This window comes from Gobio gobio, assembly GCF_949357685.1.
Source record: "Gobio gobio genome assembly, chromosome: 12".
In the NCBI taxonomy this organism is placed as follows: Eukaryota; Metazoa; Chordata; class Actinopteri; order Cypriniformes; family Gobionidae; genus Gobio; species Gobio gobio.
The window spans coordinates 39,704,520-39,731,148 of record NC_137105.1 but is presented as its reverse complement, the minus strand read 5'-3'; the positions used below and the strand labels follow the sequence as shown (position 1 = coordinate 39,731,148).

Genomic DNA, 26,629 nt, shown 5'->3' with positions numbered 1-26,629 from the left:
CCTTCCACACCTGATAACTGAACCATTAAAATGCATTAACTCCTACTATACTGAATTTTCTCTTACAGAACACCAAATGTCCATTGGACTAAAAAGCAGGCCCTAATACCATCAGGATATATCAAGAAGCCTCAATGGAGACAATTATTTTCTGGAATCTGGAATCCGGATCTACCGAATCATAACTTGCCTTTAAAATTGATATGACTCAATTCGAAAAGAATAAAAAAATTAAAACGCACTTGATCAACAAAAAAAAAAAAAAGCACAACCATTAATGCTCACACAATTTATTGATATTTTTTACAGTCTGTAACAAAAGTGCTGGAATATAAATAATTGCAATGTTAAATTTCTGAATTTGCAAAAGCTGCAGCTGTCTATTGGCAATCCTTTAGATGAGAAACACCACATTCTCAGATACCATGACCTGGTTGTCATCCTGCATGCGCTCCAGCAGAAGGTCAATCTCATTCTGGTCAAACTCATCATCCTGGCCTTTGTTAATGTGAGTCAGAAGATCAGGCACTGCCACAGACTGAGACCGGGTCACCTTAAAGGCCTTCAGTAGAGCCGCCTTGAAGACTTTCAATCTAGAAATTGTTGCAAAAGGTCACATGAAAGGCTGTCAAAAGCATATCTAATGTGCAGTTAGCCTACTGAATTGACAAAATATAAAACTCATGAGGGAGTAGAAACACAAAAGTAGTACAACTCAATTCCATTTTATTATTAAGATCTACATTGCTGCTAGCAAGTTGGTCAGAGAACGATGACAAAGGAACCGACAATATTTGTCATACTTTCTTAAATATAATAAAAAAAAAACAGAGCTATCACTTTGACAGTTTTCCACAGTGGATTTGGAGATGAGAATGAGAGATTCTCCTAGTGTAATCTGGTGGAATAATTGTATCAGTGTAGTGCAAACTATGTAAAAAAATCCACACACACTTTATTCGCACAGGCCAAAATCGGATATCTGAAAATGATGAGGACTCTGTTGTACCTGTCCTGACTGATGTCAACCTTCTTCCTCTGACTGCTCCTCTGAGAGGCAGGCTTGCTCTTCTGACTCGGCTGAGCTGTCATCAAAATCATCATCATCATCATCATCAGAACGAGTCTCAAATGTATAATGCCACTGAATATATTCAAAAATATTAACCCTGTAACGCTTTACATAAGAAATAAGTCAGGCAATGTTTTTTTTAACAGTTTAAGCCTTTAGAGTGTATCTATTTTTTGCTGAGTATCATATTTGATGCATCAGGCTTTTATGGCTCATATAGTATGATATACGAATATTGAGCTCACAGAGGAGGAAACACCTCAGTTTTATTCAGAGATCAAACTGAACAAAAACATGCAAAATCTAGTGCAGTTGCTGATATTTTATGGCCAAAAAGTAAGATTAATTTCTGATAGCTTGTAATGTAAATCAATAAAATTTATAACAGTATATCAGACTACTTGCATAAAATAACTTGTATATAAATACTAGTTATCACTCTATATATCCTGATAATGTCTTGGATATCTAAATGCTTATAGTTATATGATTTGATGATTAAAGGTCTGTAGTTTTTTTATTGTGTAAGGGCAAACATATAATGCATGCAATGATATAACGATTGAGCGATCTACAAATAAACAATCTGACATTTAAAGGATTACCGGTAGTTCACTTTAAAATGAAAATTACCCAATGATTTACTCACCCTCAAGCCATATGACTTTCTTCTTTCAGACAAATACAATCAGAGTTAGATTAATAAATATCCCGGCTCTTCCAAGCTTTATAAATGGCAGTAAACGGGGCTCACGAGTTTGAAGCTAAAAAAAAAGTGTATCCATCCATCATAAACATACTCCACACGGCTCCGGGGGGGTTAATAAAGGCCTTCTGAAGCCAATCGATGGGTTTTTGTAAGAAAAATATCCATATTTAAAACTTTATAAAGTAAAATATCTAACTTCCGCCAGACCGCCTTCTGTATTCAACTTACGCAGAAAGTGAAACGCCTCTCGCAGTTCAAAACACTTATGCTTTTTTTCTTAAGTTGAATATGGAAGGCGGTCTGGCGGAAGCTAGATATTTTACTTTATAAAGTTTTAAATTATAAAACGTTTACTGTCATTATAAAGCTTGGAAGAGCCAGGATATTCATTAAACACCAGAAAGTCATATACACCTAGGATGGCTTGAGGGTAAGTAAATCATGGGGTAATATTCATTTTAAAGTGAACTAATCCTTTAAACATGATTATCCATACATCAATTTTTAGAAAAATCAGAGTCAGAGCAAAAATACAATGTGAAGGGGGTGTTTTTAGAATTATACTAAAAGGCCTTTTACTTACAAAAAAGTATGTACTATCAATCAAACAACAGAAGGAACATAGAAGATTTTGTAAAACAGTTTTTTCAGCAACGTTTTAATCATGTTGAAAGTTTAGAGACCTTACAATTTACGTAACACATGATAGAGTGGGGCTTTATAGGGTTAAAATTTAGTGTAGAGGAAAAACATTATCTGGGTTTGACATTTAGTACAATAACTGAACAAGAACCTGCATTGGTTTATAGCAAAACTAACTGAGAAAGTCAAACTGAATCAGTTGACCTACTGTTTTCATCTTCTGTGAAATCATAAGGATCAGAGTCTTCTCCTTCCTGGGTCATTTCCACATCATCATCTTTTGAGATGCGAGAACGCTTCCTGTAGACAGAATCAGCTCACATCTGCAACTTCAAACATTCGATTTTACTGTAGTCCCATCCACACTGACCTAAGGTTCCTTTGACTCTCTGTCTCTTGGCTCTGCGTGACGTCCATCTCAGAGTCCTCAGGTACCTTCCTCTTCTTATCCTTCTCCAGAATCTACAAAGTCATCCCAAAACACAGTATGTTAAAGGAACACACCGACTTTTTGGGACTTTAGCTTATTCACCGTATCCCCCCCAGTCAAGAAAAAAAAAAAATTGCAACTTTTCATTTTCCATCAGTCTTAGTACACGATGTAACTATACACATCACAACATGTAAATAGGAAAATGTTGGCGTTATTTTGTCACTTAATGAGCAGTAGGCTAGCTGGAGCCATTTACCTTCTGTCTTTGTGCTAAGCTAGGCTAGCGGTGGATGCGTCAGACAGAGTTATGGCACGCATGGAGAGGAGAATGGTATGTATGGACTTATCTAACTCTGGAGGATACGGTGAATAAGTCGGCGTGTTCCTTTAAACGCAAATGACAATGAACTACTATCAGTTCTGGATATGAACAGTTGTATACCTTTTTGAAATAAGCAAACTGCATGAGTTCAAGTGCAGCTTCTGCATCTCCCAGATCGATGGTTTTACTCATACGGGCCTTGGCGTGGGCTGTAGACAGTCGAATCATGGTCTCCAGAGCTCGAGCAGTCACAGGCATCGTCTGTGGGAATGGACACAGTCGGTCTATATCAAACCAAGCAACTCCAGAGTAATAATAGTATGATGTGTAATATGAACGTATCCATTTATATACAAAGACTTTGTTGTATGGGCTCTACAGACCCTGGCAGATTCACTGTTGACTTGGTCATGGCTCCGGAGTCTGGAATACTCCTCTGCTATGTAGTCCGACGCCTCCTGTGTCAGGACTGGCTTCACCATCTTAGCAACGTGGATGTACTTCCTGATGAACTCCATGGTAACAATCTTCTCCCTTTCAAATGATTATGATGAGAACCACAAAAACCCAATGGATTATGGTAGACGGACTACTTTAAAGGTAGATTTTAAACCTAAGTGAAGAAATACGTACTTTTTCTTCCTGTGGCCATGCAGGACATTGTCTTTTTTCTCATAGATCTGTAGCTCCTGCTCAGCTGCTTCTGTGATGTTTGGGTCGTCTGTGGCGAATACATCTACTGTACTTCCCAGTGGCATTGCTGTTGGTGTAGACATGACAGAATGAGATCAACAGCTGTCTAAAGCTGAAAACTGAAGATCGTGGTCCACATCAGATCTCAAACTGTGGTCCATGAGACATTCCAAGTGATGCACAGGCTGAATTTAAGAAATTAACGCAACGTTTGAGTGTACACAAAAATTTAAAAAAGTATTTTTTAAAGTAGATTCACGCATTTAAAATTAATAGTAAAATTCCATCATATTGAATTGAATAATCCTTACATATTCATATTATTAATTAATTTTAAATGAGTAAAAAAAAACTAGAGCTCAATAATGCATTTTATATCAATCTTAAATGGAACAAGGGAATGGACCATTTAGTTTGTTATTCACATTCATACATTTTTTAAAAATATGATAGTTTAAATTTAAGTTTATAAAATGTTTTAAGCTCTTGTTTTTACTCTGTTTTTATTTGAATTTCAAGTCTTGAAGAGGCTTTTTATTTTAATATATTTTTATACATTTTATTTTGCATTATAATATTCTCTCATATTCTCCCTCACATACATACAAACATTACACACACACACACTATATATGTATATTTTATATATGTATATTATATTCTATCTCTCTCATGTATATATAACATGTAATATATATACACATGAGAGAGAGAATATAATATAATAGTACACGCACACACATATGAAAATATAGAATTTAAAATATCTATTGGAAAATATTTATAAATTAAATTATATATTAAATATTAATTGTGGAATCGCATTTGTTTAAAACACAATTTACATTAATATATTGTAATTACTAATATCACTACAATATTTTACAAAATATTGAATATTAAATTATAAAATTATAATTGATATTGCATTATAATATTCTCTCATTCTCCCTCACATACATACAAACATTACACACACTATATATGTATATTTTATATATGTATATTATATTCTATCTCTCTCATGTATATATAACATGTAATATATATACACACACATGAGAGAGAGAATATAATATAATAGTACACGCGCACACATCGTATGAAAATATAGAATTTAAAATATCTATTGGAAAATATTTATAAATTAAATTATATATTAAATATTAATTGTGAAATCGCATTGGTTTAAAACACAATTTACATTAATTACTACCAATACCACTACTACAATATTTTACAAAATATTGAATATTAAATTATAAAATAATTGATAATGCAAAAACAATATTCAAATATTCACCCTCGGTGGGGTCTCAGTGGAAAAATTTAACAAAAATAAATTCTTGCCTTTAAGTGGAATAAAAATTAAAATTCACCAAATTAAGTTTTCATTTTAGTTTTTTTTTCTAAAATTCATAGGTTACATTATTTTACTTAACCCGTTTGATTCAGTGTTATGGTTTTAACTATCTAATAAATGTATTTTTATTTTTATTTCAAATCAAATAACGGCACAGACAGACATATTCAATCGTGTTTATTTGTTACATCTGGTGGAGATTTATTTATTTATCCACGTTTACTTTAATAGAAATTACCATGCTTTCTAAAGAAATAATTTTCCACAGGCAATTTCCCTCCCTCTCCATCGCTCAAATGTAAAGCTACACCCATGAGTCGAGTCTCACCTGCTCCCTCCGGCTCTCCCGGCGTTCTGTAACGATGCATCCGCAGCACATGCTCCGAGATCTCCCGATCGCTATCTGGATCCATCTGATCCAGAACAATGAAGAGCAGGTCAAATCGGGAAAGCAAGGAATCCTGGAGCCCGATGTTCTCCATTGGGGTCTTATACTGGTCATACTGGGTGAAGAATACAGTGGGATTATTAGAAACTAAGGCAAAGCAACTACCACTATATATTTTACCAGGTCAAGCCAATAGTCAATATTTACCCTTCCATACACTGGGTTAGCAGCAGCTAACACACTGCAGCGAGCATTAAGCCTCGCCTGAATCCCAGCTTTGGAAATGGTGACCCTACCCTGCTCCATCACCTCATGGATGGCTGTTCGGTCCATGTCAGACATCTTATCAAATTCATCAATGCACACCACACCTCTGTCAGCAAGAACCATGGCTCCGGCCTCCAAACGACGCTCACCTGGATTAGCCAGAGGATAAAATGCACTTCACAGATTTCTTTCTACCTTATAATGCAAATTAAGAAGCCATTGTTGTCAGATTTAAATGTATGATTTAAAAAAAGTTGCACACTTGCAGGAATAGAAAGTGACTACTGAGTCAAGAACATTTCCAAGAGTGAAATGATTCATCTTAGACTTTTGTCTAGAAATGTATTTCTTTTGGGGGTGAACATACACTGTGTGCAGAATTATTAGGCATGTTGATTTTCTGATCATATTTCTTTTCCAGGCACTTTTGACCAATTCCAAACCACAGTAATCCTAATAACTACTATTAATTTAGTATTTAATAATGTATAAGTGATATATAATTGTTCATGAAGGCTGGAAATGAAAAACACCTTATATTCAGGTGTGCAGAATTATTAGGCATGTTTTCTTTTACAGATAAATTGAGCCAAAAAAGAGATTTAACTCAGACTGAAAAGTCAAAAATTATTAAATGCCCGTGTATGCATGTGTACTTGTCAACAAATGTTAAAAGCGTTACCCGTCTCTTGATCAGTTGTGACCGCAGCTGTCAGACCCACCCCAGATGAGCCTCGTCCAGTGGTGGGAATTGCCCTTGGAGCCGTGAACAAAACGTACCGCAGCAACTGAGACTTCGCAACTGAAGGATCACCTGAAAACAGTCAAATTAAAAACACTGCTTTATGGGGCCAGAAATTACTTAGGAATAAATAAATAAGTTTTTATTCAAGCTAATAAAATCCATAAATTCAATACAATCCATTTACACAATAAAGGTTTAATCATATGAATATATAATGTTGACTCCAGTGTTTCTTTAAAGCATTTGCGGAGTGATCAAATTTCCTAAGAGAAATAACACACCGTGTGTTTAAGAGATACAAGACTCTGGCATGAGGAGAACAGCAGTGGTTCTTTATCAATTATTATGCATTTATTTAATTTACATATTAATATAAACGTAATATTTATTATAAATTTAATCTAGGTTTAATATTTATACTCATGTAATATTTTTATATAATTGTATTTCTTATTTATTCCATAAATTAATAAGAATTTATATAAATAAATTGTATATAATAAACAATTTAACTTATCAAATATTAAATGTATAATATAGATTAAATGTAAAATAACAATAAGTAAATGTAAATTATTAAATTTGTAGAAATACATTTTATTTTGAAGTTTAATCTATAATTGAAATTATATAAATATAGATTAAATAACTTAAAATAAATTAATAAAAAAAAAAAACACCCGATATGGCCCTAGAAACACATTTAAATTAAAATAAACTCTGCAAAAATCCAGACTTTGTGCTCTTCTAACTAGATTATAAAAGTTAAAAAAAAAAAATAGTTAAAAGCTCTAACTTTTAACTAGATAAATGTCATTTTATACATTTTCACAAAACAAAAGCATGCTCACTGCCAGACTGCTCAAAGGGTGGTCGGCCAAGGAAAAAAAATTAAACAGAAAGAAAAAAGAAAAGAAAAAAAAACAACAAAAAAAACACACCTAAGGCACACCTAAGCTCCAAAAAAAAAGTGTTCATAAACGTATCATTAACTAATATTTATTAACTCATTAAAGGACTCAGACAAAGGTGACGTTTCGAACACCTGTTAATAAACTTCAAGATTTTTGAAGATTTTTTCTGTTATACGTTTTCACAAAACCATAATCATAAACATCACAAACCTATGAGCAGAATATTTATGTCTCCTCTGATGCGTGTTCCATTCTCCAGGTTGGTCTCATTGCCTCCCAACAGCAGACACAGAATGGCCTTCTTTATGTACTCATGGCCATGGATACTGGGAGCCAAAGAACGACTCAGTTGCTCAAAGACATCCTGAAACAGACGAATAATCTGATGAAACTGATCAGGGCTGCATTTCACAAAAGCATTGCAAGCCTAAATACAATGTAGAAACCATTAGACTAGTACTCTGGTCTAGTTTGAGAATTGCAGCCAAGTTTAAAATAAATCATTTAGTAAATAAAGCTCAGGTAAATGTGTCTCTTTCTTACTTTAGCATGAGCTTTGCAAAACTTCTTGATTTTGGCAACATCATCTGCAGAGAACGTCGGCACAATCTCTTTACTCATGAGCTTCACATTGTTAGCCAACAGGATTGTTCTGCAAAGAATCAAGAAGTTCATCTGAGGACATAATTTCAACCCCGTTCATGGAAAGTTCAAATAAACACACACCTAAAGGTCCCAGAGGTGAAGCCACCCTGTTTCGCAGGCAAGCAACGGTAGACCCCTACAATCTGCACACGGTCACCTGGTTTCACCCGGTCAACGAGGTCATCATTCGCAATGATGTCGACAGAACGTGGCAGCTGTCCCGCAGGGGCTTTCTCAGGCATCTCCTGAAGGGTCAGCGTCTGGTGGTCCTTATAGCAGCACAGCCCAAACTCCGTCTCCAGAGGATTGTTTTCTTCATCCTATAAATGCAAGATTTGTTTTGTGATTCTGTGATCCAAGTCGGTTATCACGGCATGGTCATTTACTGGGATTTTGCCAACTAGGACATGCTCCTGGATAAACATCCATATTTCTATGATAGGAATGGGTTACAGGACCAACAAAAGATGTTGTTACAGAAACACACCTTCAGGTTTAAGTAAAAAAATATAAAACATTTAATTTATGAAATACCTTAAACTGTATATTAATTATATCATTAAATAAATGCAATTAGTTAAATTGTTACATTTAATAAATACATAGTTTAGTACATACATTTTATTTAAAGTTATTCATTTAATTTTGCATTAGTTTTGTAGAACAATTTGTTAATTATTTATTTCAATAGTCGAATAACTAAATTTACTAAACAGTTTAATTGGTTAAATATTAAATAATCTAATAAATATATTTAACTTATTTTGTTAAATAGTTTAATACACTTTATTTGCATATTTGTAGCTTAATAAATTAGTAAACTAGTTAAAATTATAAATGAATTTATTTATGTTTTTTTTTAATAGGGAAATTAAACGGTAAAATAGTTTAACATAGTTTATTTGCTTATAAACTAGTTAATTATTATAATAAATAGTTAAACAACTATAAATAAATATACTTAACCTTTAAATTTAACTAAATAACGATCCACAATTTACTTTATAAATATGCAAATAAAGTTTAATAAATAAATTTAACCATTTAATTTAACTGTTTAATAGAATAATAGTTTGATACATTTTATAAATATGCAAATAAACAGTTTAATAAATATATTTTAAATGAGTTAAATTACCATTATAAATAAATACATACATGCATGCATTATTTTGTTAAATAGGTAAATGAAACAGTTAATAATTGTAATAAATAGTTAAATCATTATAAATAAATATATTTAACCATTTATTGTTTTGTGAAATACTTTAAAAAATTGTTTAATATAGTTTATAAATACACAAATAAATAAACCATTTAATAAATAGTTTAAATTAATTTAATAGTTATAATAAATAAAATTTATAAATAAATAAGAAAAAAAAATAAAAATAATAATCCATACAAAAATAACTAACTTTGGTTGGATAGATGGCACTGGAAGGAAAAGCATCCAATGAGGTAAGATCAGTGTATTTTCGTTCCAGGGTTTTCTTGGTGGCTGGACAATAGTGGACACTACGCATTATCTTGGGCCTGACCAAGGAACCTACAGATCAAATCAAAATGACAAATGAGAAAAAAACTGCTTGTTTAACATACTATAAAAGCATAATGACCACTGAGGTGGAATAAACATGCACATCACATCATACAGTAGATCTACACTAAAAGTGTGAATCCATAGCTCGACCCTAAACACGTCAATCTAAAAATCAGGATCTGAGATACGGAACAAATTTTTTTTTTTACTATTTGAAAAGAAAAGTAGGCCTAGAGTTAAAATTAACAAATGATCATTTGTAAAACGAAATAAATCCTACTCACATTTGGTCACAATGCCTTCCACACACACAAGATTTCCCAGAAAGCGTGCACTTAGAGTACGTGGAGACACATGTTTGCTCCCAAAGCTGCCCTCAAAACCAACGTGGAACTCTTCAAACTGCTTAGCGTAAGTGGTGTCTATTGAAGCCACAAGGTCCTTTAGGGCTTTTTGGAACGCCACCAGCTCAGCAAAAGCATTCTTCAGTAATCTATTGAGAAGAGACCATTAATCAGATGTCAGAAGATTCAGGGACAAATTAATGGCCAAAGTACTTCATGACATGAGAAAATTGTGCTAAAATAAAATGAGAATTTTTTAAATAATGCTCACTCTTTAGCTCGTTTTTCACTTTTTCGTCGCAGGTCATTAACGTTAATAATAAGGCGACACTGGCCCTCGGACACCATCCTCCTGACCTTCTCATGATAAATACCTTGGTCTTGCTGTAAATGACAAAAGATTTAAAGTAACAAAGTGTTTACACAAAACAAACAGGTCAAACACAGAAAGACACAGAATAAAAATAATTCACATCATCATCCAAAAAGTCCAGGTATTCCCTCTGTGACTCTCTCAGCTCAAGGTCCTCTAGCCCAGATTCCATTTCTACTAGCCTACACTCGCGTCAGCACATACATTACAACATCTACAATATCAAATAATTTGCAATTCAACATGGAAAATCAAACACACAAACATAAAAGGACAGCCAAACGTCTGTCTGGGAAACCAGGTTGGGCCACAGGCCTGCTAATCAATTATGTTAATTAGGCTCATTAATCTATTCAGTCTCAGATTCTCAATTATACAACTGCAGAGACCTAGCTGCTTCCAGCTAACTGTTGAACGTAAATACATTTAATAAAAGTGTCTTCCTTGTAAAGAGCTATGTCACACTGAGCACAATAAATGTAAGCCATCTATCTCTTTAAGTGCACCGCTTGCTTGAACCAAAACAATGGAAGAACAGATGAATGTAGCACTTGTGAAATGCCAAGTTACACGCAGTAGTGTTTCTTTTAGGAATAACCCCCACACTAGGCTACAGTATTAATTGATAATTTCATACTGTAGGCTTATTAGACATAAGCCAGTGAACAGACATTTACATGCTGTCATAATAAACCCATTAAAGACCTAGTGTAGGCTATTAGTCTGACAATGACTTATTCAGAGAGTTTATTTGGTGCTGTGGGATATTTATAGTTGACACTGACACATAGTTACATAATCCGCATATAAATTACCTAATTTTCTTTTGTTACGACATTCCAGAAGGAAGGCGCCTCAGGCAACAAGCCATTTCAAGTGATGCTTTGTTCTTAAACGATGCCGACTTTTGAACGAATCTTTTAATTGGTCGAATCTTTCTTCGTTCCGGACACAGTGCATTCATTGCAGACTCTTTTGACGCGTGTGACTGCGTTCGTTCCTGTCTTCAGCATTCAAATGGACCTGTTGAACGAACACGACCCCTTTCCAGATAGAGTTCTTGAATCAGCTGGATGAATTTCGTAAAGCTTGCTTTTTAACGAATTATTTGTGTCAATGATTAAATGACTCATTCATAACAAAAATACACTCACTTAATGCCATTCACTAGTGTAATGACGTGATCTTGATATCGCGCCACAGTTCGAGTGCAACCGAACTCAGAACACTTGGGGAGTCGACTCCAAGAGAGTCGATTCCTTGACCCTGAATAGCCCCAAAGTCGGATCAGGAATCTATAACAGTCAGTGATTTATACACATCTTTTAGTTTAATTAGTGTTATATTAATGCAAGTATGGTTTTCCATGGTTAATATTGTGTTTGTAACTATCATAAAACATAAAAACACTTAAGTGCACATTATTCATTTTATCTTAAATTCATTTTATCTTTTCGAGATTATAGCCTTGTATGAAAATACCATATGAAAAGGTAATGCAGGATTTAAAATGTTTTAAAAGACATAAGAGCACAAATTTAGTAGATAAAGTGGCCGTTTCGCTGGACGCTTGGAAAAAGCGCTTTTTTTTCAACATCGTGTCATATTACGTCACGAGAGGGAGTCGTTCGCAAAGCTCTGCGTTGGCAGTGCAGAATAGGTTGGTATTCAGTACGAGTCTGTGTATTTTCAGTAGTTTTTCTATTCCAATTTATCATTGTCATGTTAAATTATTGTGTCCAGCCTGTCTGGACATCGAGTCTACAGATTTCCTAAAAAAAAACAAAAAGTTAGGAATTCAGCATGGTGCAGTTTTGCAGGTGAAGAAACGGGACTTCCCTTCGCACATCTGCTTCGAAACAAGCACCTTAATGATGACGTGCGTTTAGCGCCATCACCCTCATTTACTTAATTCTGACATTATATTCAACCACGACTGTTTATCGTGACTTTTCTCTGTAAAATTAGGTAGTAAGCAGGGCCGGATTAACCATTAGGGCAACTGGTCACTTGCCCAGGGGCACAGGACATCTAAGGGGCCCTGGGCACTGTCAAATATTATGTTAGATCACGTTATAAACGCAATCCTCACTTTCCTAATTATATGCAGATTTTTGCAACCCGTTCGATCAAAATATTATGTTAAATCACGTCAAAAACAGTGTCTGTAGCTTCTTGCGCTGCTGCGCAGCGAGAGGACGAGCTGTCACGCCGAATCACGTGACTTGAAGCTCTGAAATCAGCGTTGCCAGATTGGGCGGTTTTAAATTTGATTGTGCGGTTAAAAACGGAGTTGGACGGGTGGACAAAATTTGGCCTGGTTTGGGGTCCGTTTGGTTGTTTTCAAACATCTACATTTTATAGTCTAATTGGTTAATAATAAACTCAAGTGTGCATCATGACACACACCGGCCCACATCCCCCTTCTCTATGACGTAGAGTCAGCTGGCGTTGGTGTTGACGTCGCCGAGGAGCACGCACTTTCAGCCAATCAGCGATCAGCAGGGAGTCGCGCGAAATTGTAGCTGGATATCAAATGATCGCTATGCCGAAGTGGCATAAATATGTAAGTTATCTACAGTAATGAGTGGGAGAGTGAACCAACTCTTAAAACGTGGATTACACCTGTGACTCAAAGACTCTTACATATAACTAACTCCAAGAGCACGGTTGAATGATTGAATTGAAATAGTATTATATGACTCCTGTCCATCATCATGAGCACACTGGCCTGATCAGGACATCTGCAACTTTTAAACCGTCTAGACTGCGCTGTACTCGTCCCAACAGCTGCTGAAAGAGGTTTGAATCAACGATTTGACTGTGTTAAGTTCTGCGTTATGTTCTATAAATATGTACTTCACGAAAGACATAACGTTACTAGTTCTATCTGAAGTTAAATCACAGCACAAAGGTAAACGCATTATTGTTGTTAATTTTTTATTGTACAGTATCAGTGAATGACACATTTTGGCTGTGGTGTGTGCAGTAATGTGTGGGTAATGCCTGCTAATTACATTGTTTATTCCGATTATATTGGGCACTTTTTGCACTTAAATTAGTTTATTCTTAGTGTTGACATTTTAAAATGATGCATGTGTTTTTCCATGGGTTAAAATCATCGGTTAATTTCGTGATTTTGACAGTTTCCACTTGGACATTTTAGTCATGCATGACTGTTTTTGAATGCCCTGTTTTGATCCATTTTCCTGAGAAATGTTTTTTATTTTAATTTTATTTTGACATTTTGTTTTAAGGAGATAAAATGGTGCTAATCAGCCTTGATTGACATGGCAATACAATTATATAACATTATTTTGGCAGTTCAAATTTTGGGGGTCTTTTTCTTGAATTGGGTGGGTTTTGGGCTTGAAATCGTCGACCCAATCAGTCAACACTGTCTGAAATTTAAACAGGAGCGCTAAAAGAAAATTTAAAAGAGAAAATGAATTGAAATTAGTCGACATTGTGAAACATATTCCAAAAATAGCCACAATTTCACATTGTAGCATTTTTGAAATAAAAAATCTCTGGTTTTAAGTTAAGGCTTCACTAGCGGTCTGCTTTATTTCACTGTTGCAGTCAAAATATAATTGATTGGCTATATTGAAACATTTAATAATTACTCTGTAGCAGCCACCAAGTTCTGTGAAAGATTAATTGTAAAAAGTTATGTTAAACATTAGTGCATCATTAGTGTTCTGTCTCTTGAATGCACTTTATGCTGAGGCTATTACATACATCTCCACTGAGCATTGCAGAAGCCTGATTTGTATAGAAGTATAGGCTATATGCTCTTGGTGATAGCGACTTTGCGATTGTTGCTTTGGGGCAGGGGCAGGGGGGGGCCCTTGAGTCTTGTTGCCCAGGGCACAGGAAATTGTTAATCCGGCCCTGGTAAGGTAGCAACATTGATAGCTCAAGTCATCGCTAAATTGGACTAATTTTATTTGGACAGTCAAGGCAAAGCAAGTTTATTTAGGCAAAGCAAGTTTATTCATAGCACATTTCATACAGTATAATTCAAAGTGCTTTACACAGAATTAAAATAATTACAAAATAAAAGAAGGAAAATTAAAACAGTTATAAAATGAATTAAAAGACACACAAAGATGCTACAGTTATAAAATGAATTAAAAGAGTAAATTACATAGATAAACTTATCATCTGGTAAAATATTTCAGAATACTATCCTGCAGAGACATACTTGCTTGTATTTAATTAATTTCCGCACTTGTTCATGGACTTCCCCATGGTTGTTGTCTCTTGTGTCCAAAACAGGTCACGCTAAAAGGGTGTTTTAATAAGGGGATTTTAGGCTTCGTGACGGGAATGCAATAAATGAATTAAGTGTATGACTGCAATTTGTATTATTCCTATTGTTTCATGGAAAGTAAACGGAGTCGACTTCAAGAAACCTGGAGTCGAACACTCTGAAATCCGTGAATGAACTGATTCAAAAGAATCGACTCGCTGGGATGAATCAAAAGCAATGTTCTGCCTCCTCACTGGCGTAGCAGAGCCACTTCTGTGTCGGGCACAAGTCTATGATCTCAGACAGCAGTCTGCCATGACCTTTGCTCCCGTTATCACGGATTCGATCGTTTAGGGCTGCGAATAAGCGATCACAAAGATAACGAGCTTTCAACTTGAATCAGAACCGTCACCTGCTTATCACCTGCTCAACCTCACCCATTCTACAGGTAATCGTCGCGAGATTACACTGACGGGTTTCGGTCGAAATCTCGTGTCTGTGGGAAGTCGTGAAGTTTTGATTTTAAAAACAATAACAAATGTGAACGGCGACCTTTAAGCAAGTAAGTTGTCTTTGTGCGGTTTGTTTACACACATAATTTGCTATATTTGTTAAGAAAAAAACGAAAGTGTAATGTCGTTCTTGCTGATGTGATGTCAACTGAAACAAAACAGTTGAAACTTACCGATACTGACCCGCGGGTTGCTTTGCGTTAATTGAGGCAGAAACCTGAAACGTCTTTAGTTAAAAGAACGGTTGTGATTATGCGATTGGCAGGCTTGTATTTTTAACATACAATCTCATTTACTGAAAGACATGTTTACTGTATTGTTGATGATATATAATTTAGAGATTATACTCTAGTCCACAGACCCCTGGATGTCACGGTGAGTCTACTTACGTAGCCTACACAGAGAAACCAGTCACGTATAGGTTATAAAAACGTAAACAATTAATATAAACATAAATAATATGTATATGAATGTTAATGTCCTTTTTGTATTGGGATATCTGGTTTCCCTTAAAGTCTGGCTGGGGGCCCCTGGTTCTGTAAAATTTGAAAACCTCTGCTATAAAAACATAATACACTAAATCATCTTTCCTTCAAGAAGCAATGAGCCAGCCGTCCAGAAACCATCGTGCGCAGCGAGAGAGAAACGGGGGAGCATATAGTGAGAACAGAGACAGAGACCCCCGCGCCCGACGGGACAGTCCTAGTGACCGACGATCCGGCAGCGAGAGGTGAGACGACATACTACCTGTTCAAACAAACAACAACATACAATTTTACACCACACAAAAATAGAAATGGAAGTCATGTTTTGCTTTTGCATTTTGTACATCATTAGAAGCTATTGTTTTAAATCATGTATGCTATATCTGACCCAGGTCTTCCAGCCAGCCCCCGTACTACCCCAGAGATTCTCAGAGACCTGTGAGGAGCGCTCCTCGAGAGCGAGAGCAACACCGGGAGTCAAAGTGCACCCACATCTGTTCCAGGAGAGGTAGGCATTCACAGACGGCCATAGCTATGGATGGGAGACAAATGTTGCAGTATGTATGTTTGAATGCATCCAAACAACTGCGAGTCTAAACCTATTTTTTTGGGGTGTCAATTCTGGGATCAGGATTTTTTCTAACATGATCACACACAGGTCTGGTTTTACTCTAGCTCAAGCCGCTCCTTCTGACACGACACAATGTATTTACCCCTTTCCTCCTCTCAACTGGTCTAACTGGTTAAGCTTGTTGATACCAATCTTTCATTTACAAACCTTTACTGTGTTCCGTCTAGCGCACAGTTTCTAGTTTCTCACTCTTGTTTAAACAAACGCATGCACCAGGTATAGCATCACTGTTTATGTGAACTCTGACATTGTCTCATTGAGTGTTATACAATTATATTGTTTTATACAATTATATATATTTTTTCAAAATATAAATTTTTTGTTGTTCACTTGATATCATGTTAGACAGTCAGAGACAATCAGCTACGAGGTGAATTCCAACACTACAAACTTTGATTTGAAGCAAAACAATTTTTTTTTTAATCGGACAAAAAGACAAAGGTGCAAGGCTAAAGTCTTAAAGGGTTAGTTCTGTCGTCATTTACTCACCCTCATGTCGCTCCAAACTCGTAAGACCTCCATTCATCTTCGAAACACAAATTAAGATTTTTTTGACGAAACCCGAGAGCTCTCTGGCCACTCCATAGACATCTATTTAATTAACACTTTCAATATCCAGAAAGGTAGTAAAAACATCATTAAAATAGTCCATGTGACTCCATTTGTTCAAACTTAATTTTATGAAGCGATGAGAATACATTTTGTGCGCAGAAACAAACAAAAATAATGACTTTATTCAACAATTTCGTCTAGTCTGTGTCAGTCTCCTATGATTTGTGTTCTGAAAATGAACGAAGGTCTTACGGGTTTGGAACGACATGAGGGTGAGAAAATGATGACAGAATTTTTGGGTGAACTAACCCTTTAATGTAGCCTGGATGCCAGCTGAACTTAGCCCCGCCCACAACATTTGAGGTCTGGAAGTTTGGTCTGAACTTGATCCGTTGTGGAGCAACTATGCTCGAACCAGAGCTGTTCGGACCAATCAAATTGTTCAGGGCAGGCTTAATATGATGACGGACAGATGATCAACAGTAATGTAACCATCCACATCACCAAAGAGCGCTTGGGTTGAATTGGTTTACTAAATGGAGAATTTGTATATGCAGTCACCTTTACTATTTCTCTCAAAAATGATGATTGTGTTGGTAAGTACTCTGTGTATCCTTAAATTATTTTTACAACACCGGCAAAGATCGTTTAAAGATCGGCGAGAATAGTTTTTGTGCGCAAAAAAACCCTAAATAACGACTTGCATAGTGATGACGATTTCAAAACACGGCATCATGAAGCTTGGAAGCGTTATGAATCAGCTAGTCGAATCAGCGGTTTGAATCGCCAAATTTCAGCAGTTTCACTGCATGAAAAAAGGTGTATCCGGACCAGGATACTCCTGTATACACTGCTGAAATTCGGAAGAATCCAGGAGTATACTGGCCGGATAGGTCAAATTCCATGGATCCGTATATGTCCGTATTCATCCGAAATGGTACCAAATCGGATGTATGTTGTGGCCGTATACTCCCATGCTACAGCCATTTGTTGCCATGGCAAATAATCCCATCAAGTTTTTCCCAGGAGACATTTTCACACCTCTAAACAGCTTTGCCTTCCACCCCCTATTGGTCCTTCATCTCAAACTGGATTGGTTGTTTTTTTTAAAACCACTCCCAAAACCCAGACTGCTATTGGAGGACAGGACGCATTGAAAACCCAGTCAAGTGACTTTATTGGTTACTTCTAAGGCTAAGGGTGGGCTAGGTTTTGTAGCATAGGGACTTGATTGGTTATAGGCCAGCTATGCAGATTTTGCTCATTAATATATAATATATATATATATATATATAAAAAATAATCCCCTCTCCCTCCCAAAAGAAAAATACACACAAAACAATTTGAGAAAGTCTGAAATATTTATTAAAAAGGTATATATAAAAAAAAAACATTCTTAACAGCATTATAAACGAACATTAAAACAATGGTGAAACAAAAACAAGTGAACTAAATGTATTTAAAAGGGATGAAAATGTAAAGGAACAAATGTAAAAATATAAACAGTCCAAAGAACATAAATATACGTTAAATTGAATTGGTAAAGAAACAAAAAGGGAAAAAAAATTAACAAAATGCATTTAAAAGACAGATGTAAAGGAATAAAATACACAGTGAACATAAAAAGGAAAATAATAAATATACAAATCAAACAATATAAAATGAGAACAATAAATTTATAAGACAAAAAAAAGTGTATATAAAATACACATAAATATTCCAAGTAAACAATATAACCAAATAAAAAGAACAAAGAGCATTATAAACATACATTAAAATGAATGGGGGAAAAGATAAGTGAACAAAATGTTTCTAAAGGAAGGCGACGTAAGAGGAACAACAATACAAAACGTGGAGATCAAAAGCAACATGGACATCTAAAAAGGAACAAACATACAAAGTATACAATATAAAACGAGACAAAGAAATCTATAAATTAAAAAGTGTATATAAAATATATGTAAATGTTCTATATATGGGAACCAATAAAAGTATAAGTATATAAACATAGGAATAAAGAAAATATAAAATGGAACAATTGAATATTAAAATTATAATTATAAAATAATTGTGACCAACTCTAACACAATGTTGTTTGAGCTAGCCAAACCATCCACACTGGCCTTCCATCAACAACAGCATCATCATCTTCATCTTCATCAGGTCTATAGTTGCGGTCTTCCACAGGTTCTGTGTTGGTTTGTGCAACCCTGGACCTGGTCTCCAGCAACTGCAAAACATGACAGTAAATTAACCACTAAAACTCAGAGAGTGGTATAGTAACATTCTGGAGGGAAAAAGCTTAACCGGTTTCTTAACTTACCCGTCTCTTTCTCTGACGGTTCTGTGTGATGTTCTTCATAGTGTTTCTTTTCTGGGCCTTTTCAGACTGAGCCAAAGAATACTTCCTCAGCAAAGTCTCACAAAATAAAATACATCTTGCAACCTGCCAAATAAATCATGAATAATATATAGTTAATGCCAATAAAAGTAAGTAAAACAATTCAATTAAAATGTATTTGTATAGCGCTTTTCACAATACATATTCAGGGTTTTTCCTGGGTCAAAAATGGTCTTCGGTGGTGGCTGACAGACATGGTCACACGGTCTCACACACACACACACACACACACACACACACACACACACACACACACACACACACACACACACACACACACACACACACACACACACACACACACAGTAAAAAAAAAATACCCTACCCACTTGATCTGCAAGCACAAAACTGACAATAAATTTGAAATAAATTCAAAGAAAGTTTGTAACTTTTGCTTATCTTATTTTGATACCTTGATGTTTGTTTTTTTTCCTCATTTTTACACTATTTACTGATAATTGTTTGTTTGATAGCGCCACGTGCAACATGGATTCGGTCTTCCGACCTTTTGATTTTGATTAACGTAATATGTGAAACATTAGAAAGTTAAGAATGCTTATTTTGAAGACAGAGAGCGTGCGAGCGGGAGGAGCTCACTGGTCGTTCTCTCTGTCACTCAGTTAACGCAAGCGCAGCAGTCATCTACTACATCAATCATAAATCACAATAACTCATCAAATAAGGCTTTGGTGGGACAAAAATTTGTTTTGGCGGCCGGCAAAAAATTTTCAATGTAGGAAAAACCCTGATATTGTTTCAAAGCAACTTCACAGAAAATGCATGCGTCTACATTACAGAAAAAAACAGAGAACATTAAAATAATTTTTAAGATTACCTTTTACACATTCAGGGTCAACATCTGTAAAAGTTCTTCAGGATCATGGATCCAAAACTTCTGGATCATGAGGGGGGAAGAAACATGCACACACACAAATGAATATTAATTTGTTTGATAAAACATTAATATTAATTATCAACTTACGGACAAGGACTTGCAAAACATACTCACCAGGCCCATACAAAAACTTCACAGTAGATCCAAAATCCTGGTTTGCCTATAATTTTTCAGAGTCCAAGGATGGTGGTTTCCTGTCCTCTCTGCTGAATGAGTACATGATCTCAGATTATTCATTCCAAAGCTCTGTTACATTTTATGACAAGCTTGATCTTAAAACTAGCTGACAGTAGGGATGGGCATTATGACCATATAATTATACATACATGAGAAATTTTATTTTACAATAACGATATCACAATATATTTATTTTGATGGATATTTTATTAAAATGCTACAGAATAATACTGCTTTAAAAGTCTTCACTGTATGATATTCAATTAATTAATATCACTTGATTCTTAAAGAAGCAGAAGGTCTTCTCTATTCTTTTGTTTTATTAAAATGATGACAAAGCTGCAGCCCCTTTAAGAATGGATGCACAGAATGACACGCATCCGGGTTTCCCCACGTTAACTTGAACTGTTTAATTTACTTAAGACATAACTGACTGTTTAAATCAAGCGAATACCTCACATGACAGGCTTACTGAGATAACTGTGTGCATTTTACAGAAAGATAATTGATTTCGGGATCGCATGCTGTCTGAGAGAGGCTTATTTTAACACATGCATGTCCCGTTCATTATTCTACATTCATGCATGTTTCCTTGTCAAAATGTCAAAAAGTTTTAGTACAGTCAGTGCTGCGTTATATACGCTATATTCCCATTCCGCAATATAAAAAGGTAATGTTAAGGTTTACAGCAAAATCGCTAACAATAGTCAGTATCATCAGATCGCCATAACACCCAGCCCTATCTTAACAATATTACAACACAACAAAACACAGAAACAGAATATGTAAGTTAATCACGATTAGCATATGACTTTAATGCACTAACGTTATATCTTGATGAGCAGTAGAAACAATATAAAGGGATTTACGTTACCTTCTGCCGTCTGCTGTCCGCCATTGGAAACTTAGTCTGTTCGTATTCATGTTTTTTCGTTCTCAGTCGACATCCCACCATCAAAATTCGTCCAAAATAAGATTTTAACAGGTTTAAATGGTCCATGCAATGCCATTAATAGACCGACGTGAAGATTAGAAGCCGCGATCGCGTCGCGTCCCCGCGAGCCACGATCAACGGCAACGGGTGTATAATTCAAACTGAAGGCGCGCACTGTCATTGGCCAGATTTCTGGATGACGTTCAGATTGACCAATCACGCTCAAAAGAACACGGAAAGACAGCAAATAGCCTTGCAAATATAGAAAACTTGTTTTAAACAACAGTTAGAAAATGTGTATATTTATTTTTATTTGCTGTTATATTTAATTAATTGGTCAAATGGTGTTTTGTGGTGTGGGCAGAAGTTTCAACCTGGAGAGCAGTGCAGATTTGTACTCTTTAAAAACAATTATTGTTTGATATTTAGTTTGCTATATATTTTGTTATATTTGTATCCAGAATTGAATGTAAAAATACACCTTCACTGTAAAACAGAAAATTAAATTAAAATATCTTAATTTAAATAAGGAAAAATCTGTAAACTAATAGTGTTTTCTCTAAAACGTTTAATGTAAATTTCTGTGAAGTTTTTTAACTTTATTTGACTTAAGATATTTTTACAGTGTAAATATAAAACTAATAAGATTTACTTCAAAATGACAAAGAATAATGTTAAATTGTTAGTATGGACATAAACATAAATCTTTAATATAATGAGCTAAATATTGTATTACAGTTGTTAATTTACAGATATTGTTTGTAATTTTGCATGAATTTGTTATTTATGAAAACAGAAAAATAATACAGTGATGTTCCTGTATAAAAAAAATTAGAATTACTGTAATTTGTCATTAATGATATAATCCTTAAAATAACAGTCAAGTTGTTTATTTAGATATTGTTTGTAATTTTACATCGTTTTAAACATAATTCAAAATTACAAGAAAATACTGTAAATAAACTGAAGTTTTTTTCTGTAAAATTAGGATTATTTTTATTGGTTGCCTTATTTTTATTGGTAACCTTATTGGTTGCACCTACATCTATTGTGAGTGGTGGATTTCAAACCTCAAAATGCCCCTCTTTTGCAGCGTGTTAAAGTTAAGAATCTTGGAGTGACACTTTTTGTTAACAGTTGCAGAGCTGAGAGATCTGCTTGTGTTTCTGTGTTTCTGTGTTTCTTGAGCAAGTGAATCCCTGCTCTTTTTTTATTCCATATTTTTATTTTGAGCATATCAGTTTTTGGTGTTTTTAAAACAAACTTTTTCATTTTCCACATTTCATCTCCTCTTTATTTAATTCTATTATTGCCTACAATTTGTAAAACTTTGCAAAAATTGTTTGGGGATAGTCTAAAATGTTTGGTTAATTATCCTTTGTTAATTCCATTACATTTCTTTGTTTATTTCATTACATATTCAGATTTTTTTGTGAACGTATATGTTCAGACAGGGTTTTTATTTTGTACTGTTTTTATAAAAAATATTTGATTAAGAGACTCTTTTCATGCAGTGGTTTTAAGGCCCTGACACACCATTCTGATGGTTTGGCCCAGACCCAGACAACGTGAACTAACCCCACAGTCGGCTTTAGTCATTGCTAGTTCAGTTTAGTGTTTCAGGGCCTTAAGAATTATTTTTTCTGTGCAAAAAGCTTGTTTGCTGTAGCCTACAGTAGACCAGAGATAATTCTCAATCCTGAATTCCTCCCCTGCCCCCCCTCCCTCTGAGAACAGCCAGCACAAGTGTCAGTCATTAACATATGAAAGGTCTTTCACACCTAACAGTCTTCAGTCCTAGCACACCCAGCAGTGTTTCAGCTGTATATGTCCGTGAAATTTCACGGATTCCTGTATACGTCCGCATATGTGAGGTTTCCGGGTTTTTCTGGAAATATACTGTTCCGTGTTACTCTGATCCGCTTTTTCCCACATACATCCGGTAAACATCAAATTACACAGGAGTATACCATGCCCGGATAGTGCCGGATTTCAGTGTTTTCATGCAGTGTTTGGCGGTTTGACAGGCGATCCGAATTATGATTCGGCTCACTGATTCACAACGCTTCGAAGCTTCATGAGGCAGTGTTTTGAAATCGTCATCACTATGTAAGTCGTTATTTAGGGTTTTTTTGCGCACAAAAACTATTCTCGCCGATTCATAAAGTTATTTTAGAACCACTGTAGTGAGATGGACTTTTTAACGACGTCTTTAGTACCTTTCAAGGGTCTTGAGAGTGTAAAGTGCCATTGTGCCAATGGAGGCCTGTCAGAGCCATCAGATTTCAACTAAAATATATTCATTTCTGTTCCGAAGATGAACGGAGGTCTTACAGGTGTCGAACGACATGAGGGTAAGTAATTAATGACAGAATTTTCATTTTTGGGTGAACTAACCCTTTAAGATATTTTAGTTGAAATCTGATGGCTCTGAAAGGCCTCCATTGGCACAATGGCACGGTTCACTCTCAAGACCCTTAAAAGGTACTAAAGACGTCGTTACAAAGTCCATCTCACTACAGTGGTTCTAAAATAACTTTATGAATCGGCGAGAATAGTTTTTGTGCGCAAAAAAACCCTAAATAACGACTTATATAGTGATGACGATTTCAAAACAAGGCATCATGAAGCTTCGAAGCGTTATGAATCAGTGAGCCGAATCAGCATTTCTGTTCCGAAGATGAACGGAGGTCTTACGGGTGTCGAACGAGTAAGTAATTAATGACAGAATTTTCATTTTTGGGTGAACTAACCCTTTAAGAACCTCGTAGCTCACAAATGGGCCGTCTTTCTTTCTTTCTTTATTTCTTTATTTATTTGATATGGACATAACAACAGCATTGGGCAAACCAGATACATTGTTTCTAGTGTTATAGCAAAACTGCTAATTTACAACACTTGTCCATAGGAGGCTACACATTTCACAAAACACAACACAATACAGTATACAAAACACAATGCAGAACAGTACACAATACAATATTTAAGAAGATAAACAATACACATTTGAGTTTTTACTTCCAGAACATTACTGTTGCACTCTATTGGTATGCTTGTAAAAACAAAAGTTATTTTATAAAATTACACGCATGCACAATTTGTCATTCTTCCAGACACATGCAAACATGCTCAGTTGTACACAGTAACAATACATTGTGTAATTTTTGACTCAAAAGCCCCGTATTGTCGAACTCTTTTATATTCTATTATTGGATAAAAACTGAAGCGTAAAAGCCAATATTAAAATTTTCCAATCATGTTTATGATACTGCTTTTACTATTTTTCTCTCACATTGTAACTATGTCTGTGTGTACTTGAAAACGTATAGCTGTGTTTAATTTTGGGAAGAGGATCCCTCACCAGATGATCATCATATTTTGGGGTTTAAGGCATAAAAGTAATTAAACCCCTGCTCTAAACAAGTTTGCAGTTTCTTATGTAGTTGCATGTGTTTCTGTTTCAGGTATCGTGTTGTTATGTACCATCCTGACCAATGCGTTGGTGCTCATCTGCGTGGTGGCCGCTCACATGTCACAGATGGGAATGTCCGCGATGGGTATGGGCGGCACAAGCTTTATTGACGCCATGATTCCTTTTGAGGGGACGGAGCTGCAGAAGGTGCGTGAACTTGACATGCAGTACGGACAAATGAGATCACCTCTAGTCTATGGAGGCGTGGCCTTCAGCCTCACATTTGGTGTACTTTCGCTCCTGTTCGTTGTGTCCGGCAGCAAACCCGCCCACAGGCTCCCACGGAAAATGCTGATCGGACAGTTTGCATTCCAGATCATTGGTGCAGTGGCTTACGTGGTTGCTATAGGTTTATACCTGCATTTCGTGATCTATGTGAACTCAACCGACATGTGCCTTCAACGTGAACGACTGTATGCTCGTAACGGATATACCTGGATGAACTGTAGTGTTAATGGGGGGGATGCATCCGTCGCACTATTTGGAATCATAACCGCAATCCTGTATGCTGCCGGCACCTATTTGACGGGAAAAACAATCCAGGATGTCAGAAGTTACTTTAAGGAGCGTGAACGCTACAAAGCCGAACGAAGAGAAGAAACCAGTGCACCTCAAGAAAGAACTCTTAATCCTGACCTCTATGTCTGAGTTGTGCTGCAAAAATGTGGACTGGATGTATATAAACTGGTTTTAATTTCTTTTACTTTTCTTTTTTTACATTTCTAAAATTGTTGACATTTTTATTAGTGGAATTAGTTTTATTTTAGTTTTGCTGTTTAAATATTTCAGTTAATGTTGAATAAATCCTGTGCCATTTAGCCTCATGAATATATATATTTTTAAATATAAAAATAAGTGAATACAAAAAGTTCAATCAATAGATGTTAGTAGAATTGTCATTTTTAGACATGAAATTTGCCATTGAATATTAAGTTATGCTGAACATTTAAAGGGTTGGTTCGCCCAAAAATGAAAATTCTGTCATCATTTACCCGCCTTGATGTTGTTCCAAACCTGTATGACTTTCACAAAAGAAGGTGTTTTGAAGAATCTTCAATGGTTTGTTTTGGTTACCATTGTAAGGTAAAAAAACACCGGAGACATTTCTCAAAATATCTTCTTTTATGTTTCACAGATGAAAGAAAGTCATAAATATTTGGAATGACATGTCTAAATAAATGATTTTGGGTGAACTATCCCTTTAAGCTTATTGATCCCTTTAAGCTCTATGGCTGATTGTCCAATAGGGGGCAGCAGATACATGTGCAATTTGGGCCCCTCAGTATGACCTCACATTTACTATGATGTATGACCTTAAATAGCATTGCAGCTGTATATGATTTTAGCATTCATGATACAATCTTTCTTTTCCCACTGCGACAAATGTAATATTTTTCTAGATGTTATTAAAAAAATGTTTTTAAAGTTTCGTTATGGATATAATGTTTTTGGGAATTAAATAGTAGATAGATTCAAACGCAATAACTGGAAGAGCCTCAAATTTTCCAGCAACTCTAAAAATAAATGAGTGTTTCTGCTTTAACTTTCACACTCTTAGAGCTGTCTTCAGTTTGTGATTGACAGGCATAATCAAGCCACTCTAGATACAGCTGGAATGTAGAATGCATATGCTGGTAATATTTAACCATTATGACCCAGTTACAGTCAATGCATGGAAAAACAAATGTGGTCTCACAGAATTTCAATTATTTAGAGCAATGGATTACTTGGATAAATGTTTGTAAAACAGTCTGTTTTATATCAGGCCTTTCCAACATGCAAAAAAAAAAAAGAAGTGTCCAGTATTACAACATCATATGTCCATTGTGTGACTCAGGGCTTTTTCTTTGTAATAGGGAGGT

General features: G+C 35.4%; 2 protein-coding genes across 4 annotated transcripts; one reads left to right on the top strand and one right to left on the bottom strand.

Moving 5' to 3' along the window:
- Positions 1–394: 394 nt before the first annotated feature.
- Positions 395–10,625, bottom strand: mcm3l (MCM3 minichromosome maintenance deficient 3, like; the record flags this gene model as incomplete). The annotated part of the gene is made up of 17 exons (XM_079831209.1): positions 395–593; positions 1,010–1,085; positions 2,632–2,723; positions 2,794–2,885; positions 3,299–3,439; positions 3,562–3,712; positions 3,812–3,938; positions 5,563–5,737; positions 5,830–6,038; positions 6,572–6,703; positions 7,759–7,912; positions 8,092–8,200; positions 8,275–8,513; positions 9,612–9,742; positions 10,021–10,229; positions 10,352–10,464; positions 10,554–10,625. The coding sequence occupies 17 exons, from the start codon at positions 10,623–10,625 to the stop codon at positions 395–397; spliced, it is 2,421 nt and encodes an 806-aa protein (XP_079687335.1).
- A 4,305-nt stretch (positions 10,626–14,930) lies between these two features.
- LOC307135060 (MARVEL domain-containing protein 3) lies at positions 14,931–26,547 on the top strand. 3 transcript variants are annotated; one of them, XM_079831217.1, is made up of 4 exons: positions 14,931–15,156; positions 15,821–15,950; positions 16,098–16,213; positions 24,760–26,309. In XM_079831217.1, exons 2-4 carry the CDS (start codon positions 15,823–15,825, stop codon positions 25,413–25,415), a joined length of 900 nt encoding a protein of 299 aa, XP_079687343.1. In that variant the 5' UTR covers positions 14,931–15,156; positions 15,821–15,822; the 3' UTR covers positions 25,416–26,309. The 3 variants fall into 3 exon arrangements, with proteins under 3 accessions (XP_079687343.1, XP_079687342.1, XP_079687341.1); XM_079831216.1 differs by having other exon boundaries at positions 14,934–15,270; positions 24,760–26,547; XM_079831215.1 differs by having other exon boundaries at positions 14,970–15,270; positions 15,818–15,950; positions 24,760–26,317.
- Positions 26,548–26,629: the final 82 nt, after the last annotated feature.